Source organism: Leucopleurus acutus (assembly GCF_964270905.1).
Source record: "Leucopleurus acutus genome assembly, chromosome: 12".
NCBI lineage: Eukaryota > Metazoa > Chordata > Mammalia > Artiodactyla > Delphinidae > Leucopleurus > Leucopleurus acutus.
In genome coordinates, this window is record NC_139154.1 from 74,147,733 (window position 1) to 74,163,594 (window position 15,862).

The following is a 15,862-nucleotide window of genomic DNA, read 5'->3' on the forward strand; positions in this document are numbered from 1 at the left end:
TGCACCTGGTGGGGCCATGTTCCCACCTCCTCCTCACCTAACTGCTTAGATTAACCATCTGCATGGGGAACAGTAATAATGGAGATTTTTATTTAATATATTCAGTTGGAACCTGTATTCAGACAGAACTCCAACTTTATGATAAAAGATACAAAATAAATACAAATTGAACTATTTTTATGGAAATTGGCATTAAAGTATTCACTAATTTTTATTTTTCTAAGTGGATGTAATAGTTAGCTTAGGGATTATTTTCTCAGTGCACCTGAGTCAGCAGTCTGTATTTTTTCAGGGTCCTTTATTAACAAGTGCTGACGCTTGCAGCTTCGGGCTGTCTGTCCAGGGATGAATAAAAGAATGTAGGACTTAACCCTTTCTGTTTCTACACCGTCTTTATAACATTGTCTTGCGTGTTATGGCATTTTCCACCTTTTACGAAAAGAAGGAGAGGTTCAAACCCTCCCCCCCTGTTTTCTCACCTTAGAAGCTGCATAACTTATAGTCACAAATCACAAATCAAAATACCAAGCTAGGGCTTCCCTGGTGGCGCAGTGGTTGAGAGTCCGCCTGCCGATGCAGGGGACACGGGTTCGTGCCTCAGTCCGAAAAGATCCCACATGCCGCGGAGCGGCTGGGCCCGTGAGCCATGGCCGCTGAGCCTCCGCGTCCGGAGCCTGTGCTCTGCAACGGGTGAGGCCACAACAGTGAGAGGCCCGCGTACCGCAAAAAATAAATAAATAAACAAGCTAAAGCATATTTATTTCTTCCCTCAGAAAGGCTTTGGGCTTCCTGCTAGCCTCTACTGTTTATCTCAGACTGGCAAGGTCACCTCTCTCTTAAAAAAAAATTCTGAGTTAGAAAAGTTAACTTTTAACATTTAAATTGTATTGTCTTAGCACCGGTTTGATGTAGTTTACTTGTAAATTATAGGTAACTCTAGTAATTGTGTGTGTGTGTGTATACCACAAGTTCTTTGTCCGTTTCTTTCATTGATGGGCACTTACGTTGTTTCCATGTCTTGGCTATTGTAAATAATGCTACTGTGCATATAGGGGTACAGATATATTTTCGAGTTAGTGTTTTTCATTTCCTTTGGATATAGTCCAGAAGTGTAATTGCTGGATCATATGGTAGTTCTATTTTTAATTTTTTGAGGCTCCTCCATACTTTTTTCCATAGTGGCTGCACCAATTTACATTCCCACCAACAGTGCACAAGGGATCCCTTTTCTTCACATCCATGCCAGCATTTGTTATCTCTTGTCTTTTTGATGATGGGCATTCTAACAGGAATGAATTGATACCTCATTATGGTTTTAATTTGTATTTCCCTCATGACTAGTGATGTTGAGCATATTTTCATGTACCTGTTGGCCTTTCATATATCTTCTTTGGAGAAATGTCTATTCAGGTCCTTTCCCCATTTTTTAATGGGGTTATTTGGTTTTTTGTTATTGAGTTGTATGAGTTTTTAAATATATTTTGGATATTAACCCCTTGTCAATATATGGTTTGCAAATATTTTTCCCATTCCATAGATTGTCTCTTCACTTAGTTGATGATTTCCTTTACTGTGCAGAAGCTTTTTAGTTTAGTGTAGTCTGCTTGTTTATTTTTTATTTTGTTTCTTGCCCTTTAGGTGTTGTATCCAAAAAATCATTACCAAGACTTATATCAAAGAGCTTTGTTCTTATGTCTTCTTCTAAGAGTTTCATGGTTTCAGGTCTTACATTTAAATGTCTTTAATCCATTTGGAGTTAATTTTTGTGAGTGGTGTAAGTTATGGGTCTGGTTTCATTCTTTTACATGTGACTATCCAGTTATCCCAGAACCATTTATTGAAGACACTGTCTTTTCTCTGTTGAGTATTCTTGGCTCCCTTGTCAAATGTTAGTTTATTGTATATGCTTGGGTTTATATCTGGTCTCTTGATTCTGTTCCATTGGTCTATTTGTCTGCTTTTATATTGATACCATACTGTTTTGATGACTATAGCTTTATAGTATAGCTTGAAGTCAGGAAGTGTGATGCCTCCTGCTTTGTTCTTTTTTCTGAGGATTTCTTTGACTACTCAGGGTCTTTTGTGGTTCTGGATAAATTTTAGGAGTGTTTGTTCTACTTCTGTAAAAAAATGCCATTGGAATCTTTTTTTAAATATGTTTTTATTTATTTATTTATTGTTGGCTGTGTTGGGGCTTCGTTGCTGCGGGTGGGCTTTCTCTAGTTGCAGTGAGCAGGAGCTTCTCTTCATTAAGGGGCATGGACTTCTCATTGCGGTGGCTTCTCTTGTTGTGGAACACAGGCTCTAGGCACACAGGCTTCAGTAGTTGTGGCACATGGGCTCAGTAGTTGTGGCTCATGGGCTGTAGCGTGCAGGCTCAGTAGTCGTGGCATAGGGGCTTAGTTACTCTGCAGCATTGGGGATCTTCCTGGACCAGGGCTCAAACCCGTGTCCCCTGCATTCACAGGCAGATTCTTAATCACTGCGCCACAAGGGAAGTCCCACCATTGGAATCTTGATAGGGATTGCATTTAATCTATAGATGGCTTTTGTAGTATTGACAATTTAACAATACTCTTCTAATGCATGAACATGAGATACCTTTCCATTTATTTGCCTCTTCCTCAATTTCTTTTATCAATGTCTTATAGTTTTCAGAGTAGAGATCTTTCACCTCCATAGTTAAATTTATTCCTGAGTATTTTGTTCTTGATGCTCTTGTAAATGTGGTTGATTTCTTTATTCCTTTTTCTGAAAGTTTGTTGTTAGTTTATAGAAACACTACTGATTTTTCTGTGTTAATTTGTATCATATAACTTTACTGAAATCATTGATTAGATTTAACAGGTTTATGGTTGTCTTTAGGATTTTCTGTATGTAAAATCATGTCATCTGAATATAGAGACAATTTTATTCTTCCTTTCCAATTCTGATACTTTTATTTCTTTTTCTTACCTGATTACTCTAGCTAGGACTTCCAGTACTATGTTGAATAGTGTGGCACATTTGTCTTGTTCCTGATGTTAGAGGAAAAGCTTTTAACCTTTCACCATTAAGTATGATATTAGCTATGGGCCTGTCTTATATGGCCTTTATTTTGCTGAGATATGTTCCTTCTATTCCTAATTTGTTAATAGTTTTTATCATGAATGGATGTTGAATTTTGTAAAATGCTTTTTCCACGTCTGTTGAGATTATCATATATTTCTTTTCTTTCATTCTGTGAATATGATGTATCACACTGATTGATTTGCATATGTTGAACCATCCTTGCATCCCCAGGATAAATCCCACTTGATCATGGTGAATGATTCTTTTAATGTGCTGCTAAATTCGGTTTGCTAGTATGTGATTGAGAACTTTTACATCTGTATCCATCAGAGATATTGGCCTATACTTTTCTAGTAATGTCCTTTTCTGTTTTTGGTATCAGGATAATGCTGGTCTCGTAAAATGAGTTTGGCAGTGTTCCCTCCTCTTCAGTTTTTTGGAAAAGTTTGAGAAGGATTGGTGTTAATTCCTCTTTAAAAGTTTGGTAGAATTTACCAGCGAAGCCGTCTAATTCTGGGCTTTTCTTCAGTGGGATAGTACACATATTTTAAAGTAGAAATCCTCACATTTAAAAATTTTAATTTGAAATCAGTCTCCATCTTGGCCATTTTTTAAAGCAAAAGTTAGTTAATGACAGTTTTATATCAACTTTATTATTACTACCATTACCTCCCCAACATTTGAAACCTTTCACATCTTTCCATTTCCCTTGTTTTTTTGTTCTGGAATCTCTGACTTTTACAAAAGGAGTTGGCTCAGTGAGAGTCAAAGCAAAATTTAGCTGCCCTTGGTTTTTCTCTTACATCTAAAACCTCAATAGATATCCAGTGTTTACCTGGAAAGTGGCTGACTGCATTCTGGCAAGGGCTTCAGGCAATCAGATGTGGGATTGGTGGACTCCCCTGGTGGTCTGGTGGTTAAGACTCTGAGCTTCCACTGCACGGGTCGCTGTTTGATCCCTAAGCCAGGGATCAGGGAAGTTCTGCATGCCGTGGGTGACAGCCAAAAAAAAAAAAAAACAAGTGGGATGTGGGATTGGTGTCAGAAGTGGGATCAATGCCACTTCTTTTTTAATCCTACTCCTGTTGGTTGGAGGTCTGAGGATTGCCTTAAGAGTTGAACAATCACAGGCCTTTGTTGTTTACCAGATTAGGAGATTCTTCTTAACCTCTCTCCTCAAACTAGGATGTCAACTCTGTGAAAGCAAAATTTCTGATATACTACTTTATCTCCAAATTTGATAACAGTGCCAGCACTCCGTAAATATTTGTTGAATGAATGAACTCCTTAACAGCAAGATTTAGGTTGATTTCCAACTGACACCCATGGATTAGATATCAAAGTCTAAGATCTTGTCAGCATCTTGTCTTTACATTCATAATGCAGTTTGGAAATTTCTCTCTCTAAGTAGTGGACACCCCTGGCCCTTTCCAGCTCTCAGGTTAAAGGATTCTGCCTTTAGGCAATTTGAAACACCAGCCTTAAGTGGAGAGACCCTTACTCCTAAGCTACATCTCTGTGGCATTGAGGGTCATTGTCTCCTTTGGCAGGCAGAATATGACAGTGAGTGTTTAGGAGGGAATCTAGGGGATCAGGCAACTTCTCTGCTCGGTCATATATTCCACAAGTTTCCTTTCATATGGTTGAATGAGCAGTGCCTGCAACAGTTCCCATGGACAGGGACTCATCCCCAGGCATCAGGGGCCCCTTGCAATATTCACCCATTTGGCTGTCAGCATCTCATTATCTTTCAGTAACCCCTACTTGTGGATTTGCAGGCAGATCAGGATCCTGAAGGGTGATCTTTGTCCTCCCCCTCCCTCTAGTGCCTCACTCTGGGGAGGGTGGTTTGAGCACTCCCAGACATGTATTGAAGGTGGGGGGGGGGTGGTTGTGTCCTGAGTGGAATCCTTCTCCTAATCCTCCATGGTGAGGGGATGGGAAAAGAATGTTTTCCACTCCACAGACTGCCTTCCCCCACAAGGCAACCTCACCCTTCATCCATTTCAGCTAGCCAGTGTGAGGAAACACTGAGGTGGCAGTGCCAGAACTATTCTTAGCAGGGGATTATAAAGAAGGAATCTGTGAATACTCTTACATTAATCTTTCAGTCCCTCTGGTACATATTTACTCTCAATCTAGGCCATATGTTCCTTAGGAAACCAAGAAGCTTTTACAAACAAAGATTAGAAGCAGATTCTGAGCCTTCTATAAATGGTGGCCCCCTCATCTCCGAATTGACAGGTCCTAGCACCAAATGACCTCAAAACAGAGTGGTCTAGCACTAGGGGTTTCCAAACTTTTTCTTAAACCATGCTTATGGCTGAGTGGGGAAGGCTCTAAAGCTTATCTACTTCTATTACCTCATATCCTTTCCAAATCAATTTGTACAGATTTGTGAACTTAAACAAAAAGAAAATCCTATGGAGTAAACTGTACATCATGTTTAGGGGGATTGGTTTGCTTTAGATTTGTGGTTTTTGTTTCAGCCCCCAATTAATAGCTGCCTTGAATCCTTAGTTCCTTAATACATGGGTCCATGGTATCAAGCTAGTTAAAGTTCCACTGAATTATAAACTTTGTCTATGCGACTCTCAGTTTATCAAGGGTCAGTCCTGTGCCTATCATGGTCACCACCCTGTGCCTCACACAGTGCCTTGTACGTAGTGAACAGATATTTCTTCAGTGAGTAGATGAATGGACGCATTTACTTAGCCTGCTTCTCTGCATATTTAAGTAAATTAATCTGTCCTCAAAATGGTCTGCAAATCTGTTTTTTGTCAGCAAACCACTTTTACCTTTGTTTTGTTAGCACCGATGGGTGGTCTTACTTTTGTGGTGAAAGGTGTGACCCATGTAGAACTGAATGATGCCCCATCTTGCCATGGAACTGCTCTTGGTTAAATGATTTGTTATCTTCATACCCTCCATCCATTAGGAATTAAATGTTTATTTGGTTTAAATCTATTACAATAACCCGAGGCAAAAAGAACTGAAAAGTTCTTTTTCCAGACAAAGCTTCTTAGTCAGCAGATTTACAAAGAAACAAAGAACATGCTCCCAAGTGGCAAAGTGTAAAAATATGGGAAAGGTTTAGATAGAGTTCCCTGAACTGAAACAAACCACCATCTATAGGTAATCCCAGTTTCTCTTTTTACCTTTCGTGCTATGTTTGAGGACAGAAGTCTGCTGAGAGAACCTGCCCCCAGTTTTTGAAAAATGCCTTATTTTAATCAGTAAATCCACATTTCAAGTTTGCCTGAGGTTTGATGAGCATGATGTAGCGGGACAATGCTCCCATCCATGGTGACATCAACGAATAACCAGCCCAGCTCTCCTGGCACTTTCCTCAGCTTCCCTGGCCTGACAGAAGCCCTTTGTCATCACTGATCAGTAGATGCTTTGTGAGCTTGTAGTGTAAGAGTTTCTAAGAATTGACAGTCATGCTAGCAGGTGCTGCTGAATTTACCATACTGAGATCTGTTAAAACCACTCCATCCCACGGTGGAGGGACCATAAAGAGCCTAAGATTTGGTACAGAGCCCTGCAGTTGCATATGTGTTGCATGAGAGCTAAGCTCAGATCTCACTCTGGGAGGGTGATTGAGCACGTGGAGGGCAAACGGGGCAATGCTCTGCTACTCCAGAGCATTTCTCTCCAGGCTAAATTCTTCTTCTTCACTGAATCCCTTAATTCTGTGAGTTCTACACTCAGAGCTGCCCTGAGCAGGTAGAAGGTGGCAAGTTTCTTGTTCTCTGACAAGGTGGAAGGAACTGAAGTTACAATATCTATTAAACCCCGATATGCTGAAATTAATCATTTCAAAGGCCTGTTGTTTGCCATGTAACTCTTCTGAAAGATGAATGGTTAGTGATTTAAGGGAACTTACTGCTACCTTCATAAATGATTTTCCCTTTGCACACCCCTTGATTTTCTGTGTTGTTTGAAGCAAAGTAATGATTTCTATGTAACTGATAATTTTAGGAACTTAGCCTGCCATTCATTAGAAAAAAATTTGCTCATTTTTTTATCACAAAGAATGTTCCAGGGCATAAAAATGCAGAGGTGCTATGAAGTGCTAAAAAATGACTTTTTAATAGATTAACACACCTAGGAAATTATACTCCTACAGTGGAATCAGTTGACTCAAACCCACTTGCACATGGAGCTAAAGAACATATCACAAATGGGTAAGCGCTCTTCTACCAAGAGGGAGTTTCTCTCTCTCTCTCTCTCAGAAGACACTGGCGGCGTTGGGTCCTCTAATTTTAATCAAGTCTCTGAACATCTCTCAGACCTCCATTTGGAGGGAATGGGTGATACTAGGGTTGTTTACCCTCCTGCTTTTTACCATTGTGTGGTCCTGATGTGATAACTGAGAAGGTATTTGCAGAAGCAGTTGTTAGGGTGCATGATTTGTGCCCCTTGAAACGATGTCACTGGGTGTAAGGTGTGGAGGCTCGGGCTTTCTTGCAGGTGTGTGTGAAGCATATCGGCGTGCTCACTTCAAAGGAACTTCACTCCTTTGAAGTTCACATCATGCTCTGCCATCTTCTCCGCCTCCCACTTCCTGTCGTTTATCAACTTCCTGTCTCTGGCTAGTGGTCAACTGGCCGACCCCAGCTCCTGCTGTGCTGTGGCTTAAGTCATCACCCGTAGCTCCTGTCTCCATGACTTACCCTTCTCTCCTCTAGATTTCTCGTTCCCAGAACACCTGATCTTCATCCTCATCAAGACATCCAGTGTCTAGACACCTCCATTTTTTTCATCAGCTCCCTCCTGGCCTCACTTTTTGCCTCCTTAAATGCCACTCTTTCAGTCCTCTCCGCTGTCCATTCCTATATTTCTCCTACAGCCCCACACCTCCACTCTTCTGACTAGAAAATCACATTGGTACCGATTGCCCTTACCAGAGTCCTTTCTATTCGCCACCCCACAAAAACCTCCTTCCTTCTCCTTCCTTCTCCTCTCAGAGGAAGTGAGACCCCCCTCCTCTTCAAGGCTGGTCCCTCCTTCAAGCTGGTGCTTGGGCCCCAGCCTCCCATCCATCCGAGCTCCCTCATCATCTCTCCTCTTTCCTATGTCTCCTCTGCCACTTGCCCAAAACTGGGTCCATGTCCTCAGCCACGAAACACATTGCAGTCTTTCCCATCCCCACCTAACTCTCCTCAGGAGGAGAACAAGCCCTTTGGCTGAGCTTTTACACTTATACACATATTCCCACCCTCACGCTCCCTCCCTTTTCTCCTTCTCACCAAGACCTTACCAAGTCTCTCCTTCACTCTCCAGCCATTCCATCTGTCATGGTGACTCTCTAATTCCCAAATCCAATCCATTCTCCTCTTTGTCTTGTTTAAAGGACAAACTTGTTTCTTCTAGAGTAGCATTGTTCAACAGAAATATAATGCAAGCCATGTATATGATTTTTCTAGTAGCCACATTGCAAAAATTAAAAGAGACGGTGAAACTAATTTTAATAATGTATTTTATTTAACCCAAAATATAAAAATGTCATTTTGATGTGTAATCGATATAAAAATAATTCATATTTTATATTCTTTTTTGAATTATTTTTACTAGGTCTTCGAAACCTGCTGTGTGTTTTGCAGTTATAACACATCTTAATGTGGACAAGCCACAGTTCAAGTGCTCAAGAGCTGCATGTGGCCAGTGCTACCATATTGGACAGTGCGGTTTTAGATATTCTTCTGTCACTTACCTTTTGGAAACAATCTCTTCTGGCCCTCCTCCAACTTCTCCAACCATTCCTTCCCAGTGCCCCATCTCTGCTTCCTCTTCCAGCCCCTCACATGCTGTTGGTCCTTAGGATTTCACTTTTGGCCATTCTCTTTTTTCACCTTACACTCTCTCCCTGATTCATATATTCCACCTACTGGCTGATGATTCCCAAAGTCATGTGTCTGAGTCCCACCTCTCAGTTTAACCTCCAGCTGGTATAGCCAACCCACAGATGTCCAAAGTTTGACATGCCAAAATGGAACTCATCATCTTCCCTCAAAACTCTTCTCCTGCCTCAGTGAGCGGTACCACCATCCACCTAGAGGCCCAAGCAGAGAACTGGTGTTCCACTTGAATTGCTCTTCCTCCTTCATCCCCTAGAGCTAATCAATTATAAAGTCTTTGCGGTATACTTCACCAATATTTCCTTAAATATTCACTTGTCTCCTTCTCCACAACCACTGCTTTAGTCCAGAGATACATCATCCCTCTCTTGGATTATTACACTGGCCTCTTCAGTAGTCTTCGCCTTTACTTGTACTTCCTCTATGCCGTCCTTTATGCCCTCAATGTTTCACCCAAATAATTTGTTGTTCACCTAAAATGGCCAAGTCTGGGACTATACCTCTATTTTGTTAAAAAGGGCTGTGTTATAGGCTTCAGTCAAGAGCATTTTCAAGATAGAAGGGTTCTCTTAGGGTAGCGCATAGTTCCCCTGCCTGACACCCTTCTTTCAACTCCACTTCTTCGCTGAGCAGCTCTACAGATGGTTCTAGAAAACATGGGAATGTGTTGAACAGAATCCGGTTCCTTTTGTTTTGATAATAGAGAGCTCCCATGGCTTTGGAGACTTTTCTTAAACCTGGACTCTTCCTGGAGCAGTGGTTCTTAGTTGATCCCAATCCCCCTCTCTGTCTGTCTCTCTCTCTCTCCCTCCAGACATCTTTGAAAATATAATTAAAACATGCCTCCTTTCTCCAGAAAAAATGTACACGTACAAAACAATTTGGCATGAATGTCAGGGGTTTCACTGAGTCCCTGCAGCCCATCCATGGGGGTGATAGATCTTGTTGGAGGACAGTTCTAAAACAGTGCTCACATCACCCACTGGTTCCCACCTGGAACCAGGATCAAGGATAGCTGGGTTTCCCAAGACATTTTGAAAACTCTTAGAGCATTTTGATAGCACATTTTGGAATCTGAAGAAAGCTACGTTTCCTCCAAGGACACTTTGAACATGGTCTGACTAACTACACTAAAAACAATTCCAAACTTGCATTTCTTGGCTAAATGTAGCTGAGTTCCGCCACACCCGCACCTCTCTTTATAGAAGCTGCTTGGAACGACTCTGTTTCTCACAGGCTTTCTGAGCCTTCCTCCCTAGTTGGCTCTCACGTTGCGCTCGTCTTGGGTTGTGACTGACTTCCTTGACCTCCTCAGTCACTTCAGAAGCTGCCCCAAGAGCCCTGGCATTGAACCCTCTTCTGTGCATCTCAGGTCATCGTGTACTCTGCTCCACCCCTTGCTTTGCCAGCCCAGCACCCCAGGGAGGGGCGACGGGCGGGGAGGTGAATACCTGGGCGCTGGCCACCCCTGGGGCCCTTTGTGGGGTGAGAGCCTGTGTCAGGGTAACACTCACACGTCTTCAAGTGTGTCTAAGCTTTCTCTTCAGCAGCTGAGCTGCTGGGCAGTGGGGTTGCAGCTGGGATTGACCCGTCACGGTCCTTCCATGCCCACAGGAAACATGGGGCCTGGGGTGGTGACTCCACTCAGGGGAGTGGGGTGGGTCTCCAGCAGCTTGCACCCCCAGCACTGGGGAGGAATAGGGCTGCCTCGTGACTTAACACCACATCACACACTTGAGCTCCCAGGCCTCTCCTCCACCCTCTCTTACTTGAATAGCTGCACTCCCGCCCTCTCCAAGCTCAAGCCTGTCCTTCCTCCTCTCTCCTGATTATCCACTTCGCTTGCTCTCTTGCCAGGTTCCCTCCTTAAATTTCTTTCCCAATGGAAACTCTTTCTCCTTTGTTTCCCAGAGTCTCTTCAGAGCCCCACTTGCCCCCATGAGGCCCCTTCGTGTCTCTGCTCCTCCCCGCTTCCCCCACGGCTCGCCTTCCCAGCCCTGAACCTCTCTGCACCTCCCTGCTGATTCCCAGTTGCACTCACGGCCTCCTCCCTCTCCCGTCCTGTGTGCCAGCTGGGAACAACCAGCTATAAAGAGTTTATTGGACTGAAAAGTGAGTGAATGTTCTCACACACTCTACTCTTTCCCACCTCAGCAAAGCTTTTCAGAGTCACGTTTCCAAAGGAATCTGAATCTGGAAGGATTTAGATCCACTGAAAAATGCTAAACCTCCAGTGTTTGGCTGTGTTTGAAATTGTTGGCAGTCCCTACCACATCTGATGTTATGAACCCTGTTTATAGATGCCTGGAAAGAAGCCTTTAATGCTTGTATTGTGTTTTAACTTGCTTTCCTTTGGAGGCAGGGAATTGTCAAGTAAGTATGCACAGCACTCTGCAAAAGCCCAGGTGTTCGATGAGCATCTAGAACTAAGCTTTCATGCAGAATTCACAACCGTGAAGGGTCTATACTTACACTCTGCTGAATTTGCCACAATGCAGGTTTCTGCCTTTTGCCCCCTCATCTTCCGTTTTGAAGCAATACAGCTGTAAACATGCTTGTGAAATAAGAAAGAAACATTCTGAGATTGCTTTACTTTTCAGTTTTTAACTGAAAATCAAGGTGAAAGAAAGCATCGGATTGCCTCTACGTGTATATATATACACAATCTCCTGTATATATAAATACACAGTGGTTGTGCTTGTATGCATACTCTGTATACACTGTATAATATGTGACATATTATACAGCCTGAGTATGCCCTGAAAACGAGCCCTGCGTGTAATCTCAAATTCTGCCTTATGAACCGTGCTCTAGTCCCAGCGTCCCCTTGCTCCCATCTCAGACCTTGGCTTGCTTTTGTCATACATTCGAAGACTCTTAGGTGGAAGAAGAAACCCACGGATTTCATTTAAAAGTTCCACTAAAACAGAAGAAAGAGCAGATGTCCCGGGAAGCGATAATTAATGCGAAGGCAGTCTAATTGTGAAAACTGGCCTGCCCCCGGCCTCCCGCTTTTGCTCAATTTGGCGGCGATGATATCAGCCGGGGGTGTCGTTTTGCAGAGACGCGCTCTCTCCCCATTCTCCGGTGGTGATTGTGATGCCATTTGGTCCAATTATCACTTATGATTACATAACATGTTTTGACTGAAGAGATTCTGAGAAAATAAAGCTACCTTGTTTCTCCCCAGCACAAAAACGCAAGCCCTTCCAGCAGGCAAGCTGCCCTCCCAAGAAACACTGCGAATGATTAGGCTAAATTATTAGTTGAACTTGAGTCAGACACAAAGCAGCCATTGTGCCTAACTCCCAACGACATCCAGGAGGATGTGATTGTTCTTCTGACAACAAGTTTCTCCCCAGCACACTCTAAAATAAGCAGTGGCCCCAGGCGCACTGGCAAAGTCCGTAGAGGGTGCGGAAGCAGTGACAAGGCTTCCTTTTTTCTCCCTATCCTGTAGGCGCTTTAGTGCAGAGTTTGCCCAGAGACGCCAGGGTATGAGCTTTCTGAATTTGCAGAGCGGTGCACTCTTTCATTTCTGTTTTAGCTCTTTGCTGGCATGCTCGGGAAGCATGGTGTGTGCTACACGGGCATGTCTGTTCACTTGGACGATGCTTGTGCATGAATGAGGTGCTTGCTAGTGTGGCTCTGACCTGTACTAAGTCTCTCACTTGGCTTTGTGTGCTGCTCGCAAGGGGATCCAGGTAATCCTTTCTCTTTGCATAGCCCAAGAGCCGTAGCTAATGGTGGGAGCAGATGCAGGTCCCACCTGTCCATCCCTGGGCCCCTAAACTCTGAGAGAAGTCTGTTACCAAAAGATGGCCCTCCTCATATACAAGTCCTTGAGGGCTTACCCATTAAAGAAATCTCTTAATTAAAATTGGAGGCCCAGATCTCCAAAACCAAGCAGGGAAAAGTAACCTTGGGCATGGTGGTAGCAGTTGAATGCAGACCATGACCCTGAGGGACAGGGCAGTGGAGGAGTTTGTTCTGTCTTTCATTCCTTTGCTTCCTACGTGCCCTTTTGTGTGGCAAGAATGACCTGGGCACTTGGCCTTCAGGGCCCGTTCCCAGGCATGGCTTATAAGTCCTACTTCACAACACGCCATGATCTCTGGCCACCTAATTCTGAACGGTGTTGGTACATCCCTGTCTGAAGAGTGGCCGGTGGGTTCAGGAAGTGTGGCCTCTTCCTTCCCAGACTTAGGCTCCTCTTTAGTTTTAAGACCAGCCCCTCTGGCTCACGCATTCTTCCTGGCTCCCAGGAGAGAGGGACTGACCCTGGCTCTGATGCCTTACGTGTGGGGAAGCCCAACCCGGTGCCTGTGAATCCAGGACCCAAAATGTCAGAAACAGCTTTTCCTGGGGTGGGGGGTGGGGGGGAGGGAGGGGGCAGGACAGATCAAACCCAGGCGTGGGGTCCTCCAAGTGGGGGAGGGGAGAGAGCCTGGCACTGGTCTTAGCTGACCTCGCTGGACAAGCAACCTTGCTGCCTTTTGTTCAACACTGTATTTCTTTTGGCCACTCTCTGTTCTAGACCACCCGTTAGCAGAGCAGCTCCCCAGCCTGAGAAACTCCAGAAGAACAGTATCACCAAAAAAAAGAAATTGGTTGAGGTGAGGAGGTTCAACTATTTTGCTTTTAATCTGATATCGATGTTCTAAGATCTGCCTGGTGGACATCACCATCTGCAAGTCCCACACAGCGGTCCCCAACCTTTTGGGCACCATGGACTGGTTTCGTGGAAGACAGTTTTTCTGCGGATGCGGGGGGAGGTGCAGATGGTTTGGGGATGATTCAAGTGCATTACACTTATTGTGTGCTTCTATTATTATTACATTGTAATATTTAATGAAATAATTATACAACTCGCCATAATGCAGAATCAGTGGGAGCCCTGAGCTTGTTTTCGCTTGCCACTCACGGATAGGGTTTTGGTATGAGTCTGCAAGCAATTGATTTATTACGGTCTCTGTGCAGTCAAACCTCTCTGCTAACGATAATCTGTATTTGCAGCTGCTCCCCATCGCTAGCATCATTGCCTCAGCTCCACCTCAGATCATCAGGCATTAGATTCTCATAAGGAGCGCACAACCTAGATCCTTCGCATGCGCAGTTCACAGTAGGGTTCGCGCTCCTGTGAGAATCTAATGCCACCGCTGATCTGACAGGAGGCAGAGCTCAGGTGGTAATGAGAGCCATGGGGAGTGGCTGTAAATACAGGTGAAGCTTCTATCGCTCACCCACTGCTTACCTCCTGCTGTGTGGCAGGTTCCTAACAGGCACTGGTCTGTGGCCTGGGGGTTGGGGACCCCTGCCACAGATGCCTTCAAGTGACCCTAACTGGACCCGATGGCTCTCCCTTATCCTCTCTCCCTTCCACACAGTACTGTGTCCCCCAGCAGTGACCAGAGTCCCATCCCCACATCCCCTGGGTCACGTTCTTTCAGCCCTGCCTTGAAGGGTTCCTTCAGACCCTTCCCAGGTCCTATGGGTACTAACTCAAAAATGTCCCAGACCTGGCCCCTTTTCCTTGTACCTAGTACCACTCAGGGAGTGGGGTGCGTAGAGAGTGCAGGCTTATTCACTGTCTCTAATGTTGTTTGAGCCCTTGCCGTGTGCCAGTACCTTGCTGTATATATACTTCCCACCAAGTATTTCACACATGCCTCACATCTACCTACAAGGTGGGTACCATTATTGTTCCATTTTACAGATGAGAACACTATAGCTCAGAGAAGTCAAGTGATATGATAGGCCCCAGCCCAAGATCACCAAGCCAGTACTCCGTTGTTAGGATGGCAGCTCCAGGGGACCTGCTGTTTTCTGAAAGAGGCCTCCTAACTGTTCTTTCTGCCTCCAGACTTTTCCCTTTCCTCTTTGACACATGCCTTTGCTGCCCACAGAGTTAGCTCTTGAAAATACAACTCTTCATGCCTCACCCCAGCTTTAAGACCCAGGAGATTCCCACATTCCTGATGGGATCCAAGCTCATGGTTTCAGAACCTCACCCAGGAGCCCCCTTCCTAGCTCATCACCTGAGATTCTCCACTGCAACTCATGTGTCTAACCCCACAGCCATGAATGTTCTCTGAGGCTGCCTGGGACTTTCAGGCCCCTGTGATTTCAAGCTCCTTATGCTGAGAAGCCTCCTCCTCTTCCCTCCCCACACCCCACCCTTCCAAGCCCTTCTCTGTGCAATCTTCCCTGATGCTCCCCGCCCTAACCCTCCTGTACTCCACCCTCCCCACACCCCCTCCTCCACACCCTTGTCGGGCTCTACTACCGTAGTTCCCTACTCATCTCTCTCCTCTGCTGCGCTCCAAACTCCCGAGGCAGGAAAATCTATCTGAAACATTTGTATTGGAAAAGGGAAATATGTTGCGGGGGGTTTATCATAGAACACAGCACGGGTCAAGAAATACAGCTGAACTTCAGGAAAGACAGGGTCCAGGAGCTGAAAAGCTGCCCTGAGCCAAGATGGTGCCTCTTTCTGCCCAGCAGGGCCTCGTGCATGCCTGATGCATTCGTCTCTTTTCCTGCAGACTTCTTGAACTTCTTTAGTAGACTGTGGTGCTATCCAGTGCCCAAGTTTTACATCTCTTACCAGGGTCCTCAATTCTAAATTCCTGGCGGAAACTATCTGATTGGCCCAACTTGAGTCAGTTGTCCACCTAGACTGGGGAATCACATATTACACACGCAGTTTCTGGGAAACACATGGGGTGGGGAAGAGACTAGAGGTGGGTAGCCGCTCGCTCAGTTGAAAGGAGGAGAAGGGCTTTCCAGGTGAGAGATAATTTAAAAAAAAAAAAGAGTCATAAAAATAGGAAACCTGATATGTGGGCTAAATGGACATGTCAGCTTGACCAAGGGTCACAGGAGATGTGAGAATAGGGCCTGATTGTGCCAACTTAAGGAGTCTGGACTTTCCCATAGGTAGTGAA

The 15,862-nt window shown here is 44.5% G+C and overlaps 1 protein-coding gene across 1 annotated transcript in view; it reads left to right on the forward strand.

The window, feature by feature from the left end:
- Window positions 1-15,862, forward strand: part of EML6 (EMAP like 6) — a gene marked incomplete at both ends in the record, with an annotated part of 303,253 nt that overhangs the window by 262,688 nt on the left and 24,703 nt on the right. The window contains one exon of the mRNA XM_082851443.1: window positions 13,453-13,531. Within this exon, the coding sequence (XP_082707569.1) occupies window positions 13,453-13,531 (79 nt within the window). The remainder of the gene's footprint in view (window positions 1-13,452; window positions 13,532-15,862) is intronic.